This window comes from Perissodus microlepis, chromosome 8 (genome assembly GCF_051167445.1).
Source record: "Perissodus microlepis isolate ML-2025 ecotype Zambia chromosome 8, ASM5116744v1, whole genome shotgun sequence".
Taxonomy (NCBI): domain Eukaryota; kingdom Metazoa; phylum Chordata; class Actinopteri; order Cichliformes; family Cichlidae; genus Perissodus; species Perissodus microlepis.
This window is the reverse complement of record NC_140468.1, coordinates 18,863,011-18,878,382: the sequence shown is the minus strand read 5'-3', so window position 1 is coordinate 18,878,382 and position 15,372 is coordinate 18,863,011. Positions and strand designations below refer to the sequence as shown.

At 39.2% G+C, this 15,372-nt stretch overlaps 2 protein-coding genes across 8 annotated transcripts; one reads left to right on the top strand and one right to left on the bottom strand.

The window, feature by feature from the left end:
• Positions 1-3,515: 3,515 nt before the first annotated feature.
• On the bottom strand, positions 3,516-6,549 carry lyrm1 (LYR motif containing 1). Of its 6 annotated transcripts, none has more exons than XM_084938000.1 (6): positions 6,480-6,536; positions 6,304-6,355; positions 4,777-4,948; positions 4,618-4,678; positions 4,012-4,043; positions 3,516-3,929 (listed from the first exon to the last, which is right to left on the bottom strand). In XM_084938000.1, the coding sequence occupies exons 2-6, from the start codon at positions 6,315-6,317 to the stop codon at positions 3,816-3,818; spliced, it is 393 nt and encodes a 130-aa protein (XP_084794126.1). In that variant the 5' UTR covers positions 6,318-6,355; positions 6,480-6,536; the 3' UTR covers positions 3,516-3,815. The 6 variants fall into 6 exon arrangements, with proteins under 6 accessions (XP_084794126.1, XP_084794127.1, XP_084794130.1 ...); XM_084938001.1 differs by having other exon boundaries at positions 6,446-6,531; XM_084938004.1 differs by having other exon boundaries at positions 4,777-4,971; positions 6,480-6,502.
• Positions 6,550-6,855: 306 nt separating this feature from the next.
• On the top strand, positions 6,856-15,314 carry dcun1d3 (defective in cullin neddylation 1 domain containing 3). Of its 2 annotated transcripts, XM_084937998.1 has the most exons (5): positions 6,856-7,259; positions 8,308-8,370; positions 9,264-9,314; positions 9,425-9,971; positions 13,207-15,314. In XM_084937998.1, exons 4-5 carry the CDS (start codon positions 9,535-9,537, stop codon positions 13,748-13,750), a joined length of 981 nt encoding a protein of 326 aa, XP_084794124.1. In that variant the 5' UTR covers positions 6,856-7,259; positions 8,308-8,370; positions 9,264-9,314; positions 9,425-9,534; the 3' UTR covers positions 13,751-15,314. The 2 variants fall into 2 exon arrangements, with proteins under 2 accessions (XP_084794124.1, XP_084794125.1); XM_084937999.1 differs by lacking the exon at positions 8,308-8,370.
• The last annotated feature ends 58 nt before the right edge of the window (positions 15,315-15,372 follow it).

Genomic DNA, 15,372 nt, shown 5'->3' with positions numbered 1-15,372 from the left:
TTGCTGTCATCGAGTTGACCATGAAATCCTCTGTATACCAAAATATTCCAGAATCAAATGTGAGGCCATCTGTCCGGCAGCTAAAGCTTGGCCAAATCCGGGTCATACATCTGGGTCTGTGATGCAATCACAGCAGCAAACGTACAGCTGAATGGCTGAAAACGAAAAGAATCAAGGTGTTGTAATGGAGCAGCCAAAGTCCAGACCTCCAGTTAAGACAGCTGTGTATGAATTAAAGTTCCCAAACCTCAATGAACTGAAGCAATATTGTAAAGACGAGTGGGCCAAAATTACACCCCAATTATGTGAGAGACTGATAAAGCCATGCAGAAAAGGATTACAGGGACAGTACTTTGTCACAGAGGTAACACTGTTTGAAGAAAGAAGCAATAATCCCACAAATGAAACAAATGCATCTTCTTATTTCAGTCTGAAGTGGTAATGAATTTCTCATCAGACAGCATCTGTTTGCAGGTTCTTGTGAAATGTTTTATTTGTGAGTCGGACTGAATTTAATCATAACCAAGCTGATTTTTGTATAAAGATCACAGAGTTTGTGTTACCTGAACAATTCTGGCACTTGTACCTTGACTGTGGTCCACTAAATCGGGTAAAGCTAGGTCAAATTTCTTATGAATGAACTCGCTGAGCTGCACAAGACTTAAGGATTAAGTGTGGCTGACCCCTGGTGGATAAAGAGATCAGTTTCGGTGCTTTCCTAGTTTGGAGTTTAATTTCACTTTGCATAGTGTCTCTTCTATTAAATTTGTTAAGGGGGGAGAGTCATCTCGGTGCGCCCTTTCTCATGGTTTCAAAAAATATTGTATGTAATGAGCTTGAAATATTTACAATTTCTTCATTTGAATATGGTTCGCTTTAATTCACTTCTGTTGTTTCCTAAATCAACCATCAGTCATCCACACAATCATGATCACATTTTAACGCCCACACTTATTGGCAGGTTTGACTTTTTGTAGAGAGCCTTGTTTAGTTAATTGTGATGTTGTTACAGGCTCATCTTACCACTGTCTCCTTGTCTGACCCCCATCATTTAAGAGATTACTTTACAGGCGATCTCCCTTGAGGTTTCCTTTACAAACCTTATTTTCCGCGTGCGTCACAAACTGGGTCCATGTGACTGAAACCCACTCTTTTTCTTTCCCCGAGGGTTTGGGGACGGGGCTATGTACCTCCATGTTTAAACCAAAGCTATTTAAACCTACAAGGGCTCTGTTCACTTCTAAAAACGCCAACGCCACAGCCTGAGGTTGTACCCTCATGTGTCAGCCGCTCAACTGACGTCACCCAAAAGCACTTGCACACTTCCCTTAATTTGGTGTTCACTGAGCTCCATCCTGTGGCTGCATGCGGGCTAATGTGACACTAGAGGATAAGCAGAATGACCTCTAACTGTCTTAAAAGAGAACAGGCATTTTATAGTCAAGGTGACCCAGTCCACAGGGTGACTGAAAAGGACCTGATAAAGTATGTTACAGCTCAACGTCACACAGCACGGTATCACCAGAGAAAAATACTGAACTGTAAGTGCATGCCCCACTGAGATTACCAGAGGGCATGTTTGCTGATCTACATTTTTTGATTTTTTTTTCTTACACTTCCTTCAGGAAAGTGGGGCAAAACATAAAAATGTACTGTGGTCCCCACAGAATAGATCAGCTACAGAGGGCTTTTCAAGTACTTCTGGGCTCCAGCCAGCACACTGAAGTGTACCAAGTTACTGTAGTGGCTCATCAGTCATAGAACTTAATGACCTTATATTTACAGCGGTGTGAAAAAGTGTTTGCCTCCTTCCTGATTTCCTATTTTTATATGCTTGTTACACTTAAATGTTTTACATCATCAAAGAAATTTAAATATTAGAAAAAATAACACAAGTAAACACAAAATGCAGTTTCTAAATAAATGTGTTCATTGTTAAGGAGGAGAAAAAATCAAAACTTTCATGGCCCTGTGTGAAAATGGGATTGACTCCACCTTGTAAAAACATTGGTTAACTGTGATTAACTACATATTTTGCAAAGTTGAGTTCGGTTTCACTGCCACCTGATTACTGCCAGACCTGCTGAATTAAGAAATCACCTAAATAAAACCTTTCTGACAAACTTAAGAGATCTCACAAAAGCAGAACTTTTTGGAAGGTTTGAGTCCCGTTACATGTGGCATAAAACTAACACAGCATTTCAGAAAAGGAATGTCATACCAATAGTAAAGTGTGGTGGTAGTGTGAACATCTGGGGCTGTTTTGCTGCCTCTGAACCTGGAATTCTTCTGTCTATCAAAACATCTTGAAGGTGAATGTCTGGTCATCTGTTTGTGACCTCAGGCTGAAGGGCATCTGGGTTCTGCAGCAGGACGATGATACAAAACACACCATCAAGCCCACCTCTGAATAGCTGAAGAAAAACAAAATGAAGCCTTTGGAGTGGCCTAGTCAAAGTCCTGACCTGAATCTGATTGAGATACTGTGGCATGACCTTAAAAAGGTGGTTCATGTGGGTATGGATATTTTTCCCTTTTAATAATAAACAACTTCATTTACAAACTGCATTTTGTGTTTACTTATGTTATCTATGATGATCTAAAATCATTTACATGTGACAAGCATTCAAAAAATAGGAAATCAGGAAGGAGGCAAACACTTTTTCACACCACCATAACACAGAAATATTTTCCCTTTTAAAGATGAACAAGTTTCCTCTTATTGATAAAAACATTGATTGTTTGCTGTAAAGTTAATTGGCTTTCTTGGATTATTAATTCAAATCACAATTTCATCCTTTATTGTGCATTTAGTGTATTTTATAAATTGCACATGGGTCACTATGCATAATACCTGCTGTCCGTGAATGAGAGGTGTTCAGTGATCAGAGCAAGTAAACTTTTAAAGAGAGCAGAATATTTGTGATCATTTTACAGGGAGAGCTAATGCTCTTTAACCTGTGCTGAAAAATGACTCAGTATTCAGTCAACAATAACATGAGTCATATTAGACATGGATCACTGACCCCACCTGCAGATCATTGCCACTATAATCAATATGCGAGTTATCCCCAAATGGAACTGAAAGCGATGCACGCCCTGAGCTGTTCTTTCTCTGTATTCTCTGTGTCATTATTATGGGGGGACTGATGTAAATAAAACATATCAAAGCAAACTGCTCTCATAGCATTCTGGGGTTTTTTTGCGAGATTTGAGATACAGCTGCACAGACTGGGTCAGAGGAAACCATACTGAACCACAACAAAGCTCTAAAATTCTAGAGAAATAGAGACCGATGTAAAAATTGATCCTGTACTGCCATAAGGAGACAGAGATAGGGGATACAATGCTTGTGAAAATACAATCTGACAAGTGCTTTAATCCCCTTTTGTTTAATTTTTCATTAACTAATTAAAAGCTAAAAAATATATGGTCCTAACAAAATTGATTATTAGAGAATATTTAGTGAATTTCATGATTTCTGACAGTGAGTTTAAAAGAGTCTGGAAATCCTCCACATTGAGACAATTTTATTAATCAAATGAACTCAACAATAAATAAAATATACAAACTTGTATGATATTAGAAAGTGGTACAGTGGGAGCTTTCCTGGGCTGAAAGGAATCTGACACTCTTCACCTACAGTTACAACTCCTGATTGTGTTTTGAAAAAGAAAATACAATGAAAGTGGCTTTATCCTGAATGACGTGCGTTCCTGCATCATTGAGTGCTTGCAGCATCTCGACTGCAACAGCACTCTAGTTTTCTCTCCTTGGTAACTTGAACTCTTGACAAAGATCGGGGATGTCGAGCATCAGGTCTCATCATGTGACTGTAAGTAAATTGGTTTGGCCTGTTTCCTCAGGCGCTGCTGTGCTCGTAGCTTCCTGCCCTTCTGAGTTGCCAGTCCCATGGGTGGTAGATACGTCTGCAACACACACAGAGTATGCAAATAAAATTCCCCCAAAACAACATCACCCATTATGGTCTAATAAAGGGTAATTACTTACAGCTCTTGGATATGGGTTTCTGTAATGAAGACCTTTAAAAAAAAAATTTAAAAAATAACAACGTGTCAGTGACAACGTTACATCAAACTATAAACAAATTATAAAATAAAAGCCAAGAAAAATCATTGTTTGGGTAAGTATGTAAGAGCACAACATAGCACTTTTCTCATCCTGTTACCGCAGGCTTGTATTGTTATTTTTTCTCTGCAGTTTCAACCATGATTTTTTTTTTTCCAAATCATTCAGGTCATCAGGTCAGCTTTGCTGCTTACTCACGCTTGACATGCTGAAAACCTTTCAACTGACAAAGACTCAGTGTGTGATGTGTAAGAGTTGCGTAAACGCGGCACTGGATTATTGTTAACATTTTCAGAATGTTTGTGCACGTCAGATGTTTCAGTACATTCAGTCAACAACACTATTCTGCATGCTTTCAGGCTGAAGACATCCCAAAATCACTGATACAACTGAATTAGAAAGGTTACATACTATCAGTATATTTCTCTGAGAAACATGAAAATCAAAAAATGGTGTTGCTACTATTGTGGCCTTTTGACATGCTCACTACATAAAAAACAACAACTTGCTGCTTTTCTCCATTCTTACCAATTTCTATCCTTGCTTCACATTCCTCTATACACTTTCTTATTGATTCTTGTTCTGTGAGCTGAAAAACAAAACAACACACAAAGTCTTAAAGATGCTATAAAGGCATTTTCTCTTTTTTAAAAAAATGCATATTAGAGAGCAGAGTGTCGTTCACACCTTTTGGTTCCGTCTGAACAGAGTGCGGGCCTCCTGCAGTATGTACTTCCTCTCTGTCTCCGTGTCACTCGCAACACCACTCTGTGCTTGCCAGGTTCGGACAATGCGAAAAACACGCATGTACAGCGACAGCACAGTGGTACGGGTGGAGGCAGTCATCGGGGCTCCGAATCTGAGGAAAAAAACAAAAGATACCTGCAAAATAAAGTTTTTACTGCATTATCTGTTTGTGTTCCGTCCCCCACACCGTGCCCCTGAATTAGATAAGCTGAAGATGGATGGATGCTCTTTACTTACAGCCTTTATTACTCGATTATACCACTGGTGGTTAGTTAGCTAGATGTAACATTATTTATTGCTCTTTTCTTTAACTACTAGGACTTTAATTAAGAGCTTTACTGCACAATTAAGACATGAAGTGCGTTATAATGAGAACCATAACAATAATGTGCATGCTAAGCAAGCAATTAGTAAATGAATATATGACCATCTTTCCAGTACTGTGCAAAAGTCTTGAGTTTAATCCAATAAAAATGTCAAAGATAACACAGCATCTTTGCATTAACAAGGTGATTCCCGAAAAGCGATTAGCTGAAAACTTGGCATAGCTCTCCATGGTGTCCAAAGGGTCCTTAAAAAATTGAGGAAACTAAATTGGCGTAGGATGAAAATATCCCTTACAAACTATCTAGAGCAGGTGAACAGTACCTGAATGTCACGTCCTTAAGAAATAGGGAAAAAAAATCCAGGAAAGACCAGACAGAGGACCTGAGAGATGCATCTGGCCCATTAGTCGATCCATCAACTGTTCACTGAAGCCACATTAAAAATGGTCTCAAGAAGCCTGGGGTATGCCAAATTACACAAGAACTGGACTGAAAAATCAGTGGCAACAGAGCTTAATGGAGAGGAATCCAAATTTGCAAATTCGTTTACAAATCATTGTTACTCTATGTACAAAGGAGGTCAGTAGAGAACAATGACAGTGAGTGTCTACAGCTCTCTGTGAAATGCCATGGATTGGCCTCCAGAGCATGGACCTCAACATGACTGAAACAGTGTGGTGAACAGAAAATAAAAAACAAAACAAAAAAGAGATTTGAATGTCTTTCAAGACGCCTGGAGAACTATTCCTGGAGACTACTTAATAAAATGGCAAGAAAGCTGACTAAGAGACTTCAGGATGTTGCTGTGTTGAAGAATAAAGGCGGTCATATCAAATATTGACCTTCAAGGCCTGCAAAACTCGGTTTAGCCTTATATACTATATTTCTATTATATAAATTATTTTCAATTTTCCTTGCAAAATATAAAGAAAAGACTTGCACAGTACTGTAGTTTTAGATTTTTAAATTATAGTTAAATATAATAGCCATATTCAACGCTAGATGCCACTAAAATCAACACTGAGTTATTAAACAAACTGTTACATGACTGACGGAGAGGTATTAACTGTATGTTCTAGTATGCGCGCAGACTGAATTACGTTGTATATTAAATAAAACCATTCTCGTTATTTGTACTCACTGATGTTTTAGCATCAATTGCAACCTTGAAACTAGCCCTTATTGTGACTGACCTAAACGTACAAAGACAGGGACATTAAATTAAAGGCAACGTTACTGCCTGTCACATTAACAACTTGAATTCGAATTGTCGCAAATCATACTTTAATTAACACCACAAACGAAGAATTGAAATACCGTCTGTGTCTGAAGAAGAGGCTAATTTACCAGCCGCTTGCTAGGACAGTCGCCTAATGATGACGCTTACTCATGGCTAATCGGGAAGAAGCTAAATAATAAACACAAACATAAAAGAGTTCATATACTTTTAGTCAAAGTTGTATTTGTTTCACTTGTTAGTGGATAAAAAGTAGAAATAAGGCAGAAATTAATATAAACACCTCTAGAGTTCAATGTGTATGAGCGATTGTAATTAATTTACAGTGGGGTTTTTGAGTCATTTTTCATTTTGGATATTACTGTGATCTACAAAACATCGACTTTTTCCTTGTCATATGAATACTTCCATCAATTGGTTAAAATAAAAGGATGTACATTAGCGTCGCAGACGCGAGGATCAGCTGTTGGGTGCTTGTAGGCAGGGAGGAAGTGATGCAGGAAAATGTCCATAATGTAGCTCCACTCAATGACTAAAAGGGGGAAGCACAAAGAAATTGGGTGCTTTAGTCCGAGCTGGCGTTTTAACTCACACCTAACAGCGAACACAACTGAAGATGGACTCTAAAGCTAGTTGCTAGCTTGTTACTTATTTATTTTCTAAACGTGGAAGAGAATTCAACATTGATGTGGAAGTTTTTTTTGTGATCAGCTGCTAGCTAGTTAGCTAGCAATCTGAGTTAACGCGACGAGTTTGCTTCAGTTCGTATTTTTTGGCTAACTTCTTTAACTACTTAATTTCTTCAGCCATTCACAAAGTGATGTACATCCACACTCGACCGAATGTGTTTTCCCCTAAAGGTAAGTTTTTTACGGTGATAATTTTGTTATTTCTTGATGTCTTAATCGAAAAATACCTAGCATAGCCGAGAGCTAACTTTTAGTTAATCGAGCTGATGCTAGCTAGCTATGACGACGTCGCCAGGGCCGGGCAGTTGGGATGGAGCAGTTAAATGGCCCGGTACGGTGATCTAATGTGGCTCAATAGCAGCTTAACAACGACTGCCATCTGAATTTGTGTGTAATAGTTAAAAGTCCGAGGTGCGGGTGATTATTTAATGGTGGTTTACACTATATTTGTGAGTGTTGTACTTGTGTTGTTATACTCACCCTCCCAACAAACGTTAACTTGATTGAAATGATATTATTGTAGATGTTAGTAAAGGGCCGCTGAGGATATATCGATATAACAGTGTTGCATATGTAACACAGTCGTATTCCAGTTCACATCGGGACGAGCTAATAATCTGGTTAAACTACTGGCTGTATAGGTCACTAGGCTGCTTAGTGTTTACTAACTCCAGTGCCAGCTTATTGCGGATTATATTTGGCCAAATAAACAAAATGTAATAAATAGAAATTCAGACGGCCATCTGAGCTTAGTTAGGTGAACTTGTCCACAGCAGACCTGAGAGAGATTTGCCCCTACATGCCCCATGTATTGATCAGGACTGGCTTTTTGCCCTGATGTTGAATACATGCATTAAATATGAAGTCAAGGGTCGTATCACTGTTAGGTCAGTGGTCACTGCAAAAGGTAGAAGTTGGTTTGAGAAGTTTCCTGAATTTGTGGCTTTTACATCACAAATTGGAATATTGCGGCCCTTTTGAGATGTAGTTCCTTAAAACCAACGGTGTCAAAGCTCAGCTTTTCACAGTTCACAGTATGCAACATAGCTAACTTATTTGCAGTTATAAACAAGTAAATGAAAAATCCTGAAATAAGGCAAACTCTTTGCAAGTCCTCAAATTACATATTCATAGCATGTTGACCAAAATAGACCTGCAGGTTTGGAAATGATGAGCTATCACTTTCTGCTTATGATGACAAGATAATGTGTCTTTTCAGCATTGTGGATGGCAAGGTCACAATGATGGAGCTCAGTAGAAAGACAATGCCATCTGAAGGATTGTAAGTCAGCTATTTTATTAGTTATCAGACACATGATCACCTCATGTTTTTCCGTCTGACTGATTAATTTCATTAACATGCATTCATCAAAGAAACATTTTTTAAGTTAAATGGGTAGGTAGAGAAAGCAGTTTACAAAGCAAGCTTTAGTTTGATTAATGTAAACTCCAGTTTAGTTGCAACTTGGTCAGTATCTCATAATCTTGTATGCCTTTTGTGTTTTTGCCACATTTTACTTGTTAGTCCTTTAGAAAACCTAGAAAGTCCTGTATGCTAACTTGCAAGATGCAAAATATTAGTGTAAAAAATCCTAACTATATAGAGCCAGTGTAATTAACATATGTTGCTGTAAAAGCCTAAAAAAGACATGGATAACCATAGTAGCCCTGTATTCTTGGTCCATGTTTGGTGTTTTCAGTGTTTTTATTTCTCATCTGCTTTCATTATTGCTAGTAGAGAATGAAGAAGCAATATTGTGCAATAATCTACTGCTTAGTATAAAATGAGGTAAAACTTCCTCTGTTCAAAGAGACCCCCCCCCCCCCCCCCACACACACACACACACACACACACACACACACACCGTTTATGTGAACACAGCACAGAGGATGACCTATAAATGCAGTTATTTGTATCACAATATTTATACAATTGTATTCCTATTTTAATTACCTATAACTAACTCTATGGTAATACCAAGAAAAGCTCCTACAGCCGTCATATAAGAGTTATATAGGTCTTCTGACTTAACACACAACCCACCGGTAGGCTTCTGTGGTTAAGGGTGATACTCCTCTTGTACTACTTTTGACAAGGTTTCTATGGTAACCCGAACAATGTTTAAGCATTGAATTCATGCCTATAGATTATTTTTGTTTTGCTTTGTTTTTCAGGGTTTTTAAATCTTCCCATTGAAGACTTGGATCGTGATAGATTTAGCAGAGGTAGCTTGGCATTTTCTGTGTTCCTCTGTATTAATATCCACATTTTAACTTTTTTGTTGAGAGTTGCTGGGTGTAACTTTTTATTCTTAATAAATCTTCTTGCCCCTCAGGCTTGAGGGTATGTTGAGACGTCTTGTGAGGCCAGAGAAGAGGCGTCTAGGTGGTTCAGACGGGGACTGAAGGCGAGGAGGAAAGACAGACGAGGGACCGAGAGGAAGACATGGGCCAGTGTGTCACCAAGTGTAAGAATCCGACATCCTCGCTCGGCAGCAAGAGTGGAGATAAGGAAAGCGGAGGAAAGTCCCACAAGAAAGGTGGCAGCGCTGGTGGTGTCGGGAGCCACAAAGAGGATCCTGGCACCCAGTGTAGCAAAGCCACCAATGAGCTGTCAAATGGCACCAAACCTTTAGAGGTCACAGTGGAGACGCCCATCATCACTGCAGGGGACACACGCAAGGATGAGCTTCTGGATGGAGACGGGCTGTCGGTCAAGCGCATTGAGGAGCTGTTCTGCTGTTACAAAGATGAACAGGAAGATGCCATCTTGGAAGAGGGCATGGAGAGGTTTTGTAATGACCTGTGCGTTGACCCGGCTGAGTTTCGTGTCCTGGTTCTTGCCTGGAAGTTTCAAGCAGCAACCATGTGCAAGTTTACAAGGTAAGGTGGAGTTTTGGAGAACAGGGCGTGTAGTCATTATCCATGTTTGTCAATCAGGATAAACTAGCATGACCACTACACAGTTATTACTTCTGTGTGATTATAATGATACTGATAAGTATGTATCTTTGTCCGATGTGACCACAGCACATAGCTGTTGCTCTTATTTGTTTGTCTGACAGGTGTTAGACGATGAAAATGCTCATTAAAACAAGATTGCCCAAGTCCACATTTTTAAAAAGTCAGATTCATTTGTCACAGCTCATTCCTGTTAGTTAGTCTCACCATGTTTCACATCTTTCTTCATTGTAAGTCAAGCAAATAAAGGTCAAAAAGGGGAAAAAAATAATTTTCCTTTTAAAATCTCAAATGAAATTTCCCAAAAAATGTTCCTTCATGAAACCAGTCCTTTTCTTCTCTGTAGCACATTGTCAGAAACATGTGATTAAGTTAGGCGGGATCCCTCTGGAATGAGGACAATCGCTGTATTATTGATGGTCTATTATATACAGTTTGATTACTGTGGGATTTGTTTACAGTAACACATTCAGTCTGTGTGATTAATACTTCCAAACTTGTTATCCATTTAAAAAAACATTAAAACTGTTCTCAGACAGCCAGCAGTTTCCATCACTGCAGCAGGGTACAGTACAGTGTTGGCTGCTGGCTACTTCTAGTTGTAGCAGCAACTACGTCATCGTCGGCTGCTGTCAATATAATATAATCTCATCCTGTGGATATATAGAGTGGGTTGCGCTTCAGAGGGAATGATAAGGGAATGTGATAAAGTTTTTGTTTTTTTTTTTCTTTCTTAAAGTAGTATCTTAGAAGTTGTCATTGATTAGATCAGACTTTGAAGCTGATGTTTCTCCAGTGTTCTTTTCATGGATTTTTCTGTTTGTTCTTGGTGAATAGATATGCCCTTCAGATAGCTCAGGACCTGCAGTATCTTCTCCTGAATTGTTTCTTCTTGGGTTGATTCAGTGATTGCCAGTGAGCCACAGAGGCAGTTTTTTCTTTCTTTCTTTCTTTCTTTTTTTAAAAAGTTGTACCATTGTGAACTCCCAATAGCAGTAGCACAGAGCACTGGCAACCTTCCCTCTCCTTGCCATGTTTACATTCAAAACAATGTAGGGATTGGTGGAATAACCACTCACAGCCTGGGCAAACGTTTAAACCCTCCTAACACAGATTTGCAAACAGCATGCGTGAGGCAGTCGTTATAGAAAAGATCACTTTGCTTCTTGAGTAGGTAGCTTTTTACAGATACACTACTGCATTAGTGCTGTTGGTGCTATGCTTGATAGGAGATTAGATTTAGAGTCAAGAGTTAAAGGTGAAAACACAGATTATTTTTCTATTTCATGTAACTCTTCTCCTTAATTTAAAGCAGCCCATTTGTTCTCTCTTTTCTGTCTCGAAAGTTGACGAGTTCCTTGTGTATTCTGACAAATCTCCATTCTCCGTATGGCTCCTGCAACTACTGTGAGCCATGAAAGGCGTGAGGGCGAACCAAATTGTTGCAGGCAAACACATTGTGCATCACTAAGCTGTCCACTGAGCTTGGAGATTCGTTATACTGACGTCCAGTCATCGGCATGAGTGATGAGAAAGCTTGCTGCCACCCGCTGCTATTAGCTCACCATTTGGCAGTCGCCTTTAATGACAATATGATGGTATCAAAACACAGATGATTGCTCGTCCCTAATGCTGGCTAATAAGAGAGACAGTCCAAGTCTCCTGACACAGATTTCCACGTCTGTACTGTGTAACATTATTTGCTGGAGTTGCACGTTCTCCCTGTGCCTGTGTGGGTTTCCTCCCACAGACCCGCACACACATTAGGTTAATTGGTGATTATAAAATAGCAGTGGATGTGCAGTATAAGATAAATCAGTGTATGGATGACTGGTTGAATGTGACTTGTGGTTTAAAGCACTTCAAGTGGTAAGTAAGACTAAAGTAAATCTAAATGTGTGCCATCAAGCTGCTGGCAGACTAGTAAGTAGACTGACTCATCTCCAGGAAGCTGCATGTCATAAAGACAAACTGATGAACAGTCTTCACATGACCTACGATCAGGCTCTGTGTTCTTAAGGCTGGTGTGATAACCATTAAAGAATTAAATCTGGGGCATGATAAACGTCTGGGTTAATAAAAATGGAAAGATAAAATAACTAGTTATGATCACACTTGGTTACTTTTTATGCATTTTCCTTGGGGAAGTCAATAGGTTCTTAACTGCATGTGCTTATGTGTTGAGATTTTAATACTGTTCCCCTATTTAAGCTATTTAAATAACATGTTTTTAGGCAAAGATTGTCACATGCTGTTAACCACTATATTTTGCACCCCTAATACCTAGCATATGTCCCTATTAACCCCTTTACATATATAAAAACAGCTTAGAAATACTATAACAAGTCAAAGAATACAGAATTACAGCTATAACAACATATGACAGATACTTGATTAATAACGATCTCCTTATCGCAACTAAATGTGACAGACTAAGTCCCGTCTTCTCTCACTAAATCTCAATTTGACTTTCTCCCTTACCAAGTCGGCTCTTTAAAGGTGACGATCATTTATTCCTGTTATGCGCTCATTCTCAAAAGTATAAGTCTCAAGCTGGTCCTCACAGAGGTAGCCGTACAACCACTCGCCGAAGGGACACACGGGAAGTAGATCGTCTGCAGTTGAATAGAGCTGCCTATTGGCATGGTCGTTAGTCCGTCCAGATTTTGAACTCAGGACTTTTCTATTGAGAGGCTTGGGTACCAGACTCTGGTACCCAACATGTTTCTTTGTGATCTGATGCTTACTGAAGCTCTTTATTATTACATTTGAGTTTTAAAAAAGCCTGCACTGTTGTAGGGGTCAAAGAAGGTATATCTGCCTGGGTTAGTGCTCTCAGCATGAAATGACTGTAATATTATTCAAAGCTGCAATGAAAGAATGAAGTTTTCTATAAATTTGATAATGTGTTCTTAAATAGTACAGGGATTTGTCACTGATGTTTGTAGTGTTAAAGATAAAGCCTGGTGATTGCCTGAGATGTCTTCACAATGTTTTGTTGTACATTTTCTGCAGATTTAGGTCTTAATTCAGTCTGCTTGTGCTCATATGGCTCTATGGAAAAGTAAATGGATTTTTTTCTGGTGCTTATCTTGACTGGAAATTGTCATTGTGATTGTGATTCTGATGTCCACGCTTCTCGTGTTTGCATCACCAGGAAGGAGTTTGTCGAAGGATGCAAGGCTATCCAAGCAGACAGCCTCGAAGGCATCTGTTCACGGTTCCCCTGCATGTTGCTGGAGGCCCAGGGTGAGGAGAACTTCAAAGACCTGTACCGCTTCACCTTCCAGTTTGGCCTGGATGCCGAGGAGGGGCAGCGCTCGCTGCAGCGCGAAATTGCCATTGCCCTATGGCGGCTGGTTTTCACGCAGGACACACCTCCGATCCTAGAGCGCTGGCTGGACTTCCTTTCAGAGAACCCCTCAGGTATTCGGGGCATCTCAAGGGACACGTGGAACATGTTCCTCAACTTCACCCAGGCGATTGGGCCCGACCTGAGCAACTACAGCGAGGACGAGGCTTGGCCCAGCCTCTTTGATACGTTTGTAGAGTGGGAGCTGGAGCGCAGGAAAAAAGAGGAGGAGCAGGCACTAACAGCAAAGGAGGAAGAGGGGAGGTGTACTGAGACAGACTGCTCTCCCACCTCAGATAGACTTGAAACGGAGGGAAGCCGCGGCTCACAGACGTGGGGGGGCCACTGACCAGAAAACAAAAAAATATTTGTAAAGGAGGGAAGGATACAACCTATATGAGTGAAATATACATCTGTGAATCAATGGATGAATATTAGTATTACCATAACAGCTGTTCATTTTGCTCCCCTTTTTCTGTTGGGGTGGGGTTTCTGCTTTTCCAACCCTGTTTTTTGGTTTTTCAAAGGGCTCCAAGAACTGTTGTGTTTAACGCACTTCTATTTAAGTTATTGTTTTATTCTTCTGTCCTCCCATATTTGGGTTTTGTTTGTTTTTAGTAATTGGACAAGAAGTCCATTTTAACATACAACTACCTACCACAATCCAGCAAAATTAGCTCTTTTTAAAGCTCTGTTTCAAAGGGCAACACACGAGGTTCCCCCCTACAATTACAGAAAGTGGATTTCGACCTGTTAGTACCACTCATCTTATACAAGGAAATGGTTATTATAATAATGATAATAATAATAATAATAATAATAATAATAATAATAAAGACGAAGGGAAAATCGGGCAGCATGTCCACAGATAATTTACTACCACACACAAGATTTACCATAAGGGTAGGAGTCAGTGAAATTGGATTAATATAGTTGCATTGTATGTTTTTTATCTTGCAGTGCTGTGAAATTTGAATTGGTTCCACTTGAATTGCCTTCACAACTGTCTGCCTGCAATTACTCAACTAATAGTAATGGATTACAGTTCTGTAACAAGGGCATTTTATTTTTTTAAAAAATGATACAAACTTAAGTTTCAATATTAGTTTTAAATCCAAGTTGCTTTCCATGGTAACAGATACAACTTCTCATCTGTGTTGAGTGTTTTTTTTGAGTGCTTACAGTGCAGTGATCAGCTTAGTTTGTGTAAGCTGCTGCTGTACTCCGTTCTCTACCATTTTGTTGTCCACCTATTTTCAAGAAGCAGAAAATGTCATATACAACACAATGATGTTGCCTTTTTTCCAATATAAGGAAACCTGTATCTCAACAAATCTATTAAAGCAAGGTCTTGGTCATTTCTGGTCAGAAGATGCCTAAGCCTGCGTTATATTCAGGATCATTACACTGGGCGCGACATGAAGCTTTATTGTATATTGTTTACTTTTGGGAGTTTGAAGCTTCACATTCTTGAACTGCTAAACAAAAATAAAAATAGAATATGTGCACACTTCACAAATAAAGTTGATTGCTGCTGGTGATGGTTGTAATAAATTGCACAAAAACCTATGGCATGCTAAGATGCTATACTTGGGAACGCTTTGCAGAGAGATTGATGTCAACCACATCGAAACCCTCTTCAAAAATGTTAATTAATTTTATCTATAGCTTAGAGGTTTCTCTTTTTTTTTTTTTTTTTTTTTTGCCATGAGTGAGTGTTAATTAGACTGGTTAATCAAGAGTCTCCGATGGAGGTTCAGTGTAAGAGGGTGACCATAACCTGATTTGTCTGGTTTACAGCTACAATGGTTTTATTTTAACTCCCCCACCCCTCCTCTTCCCTTTTCCTTTTTTATATAAAATGTATTGATTTATAATAAATAAAAACAGTGTTGAATTTTTGACCTTGAAAATTTGTCTCACTTTTCTTCAGTGATTTTACTTTTATGTAGATTTCTGCTGTGTTGCTCT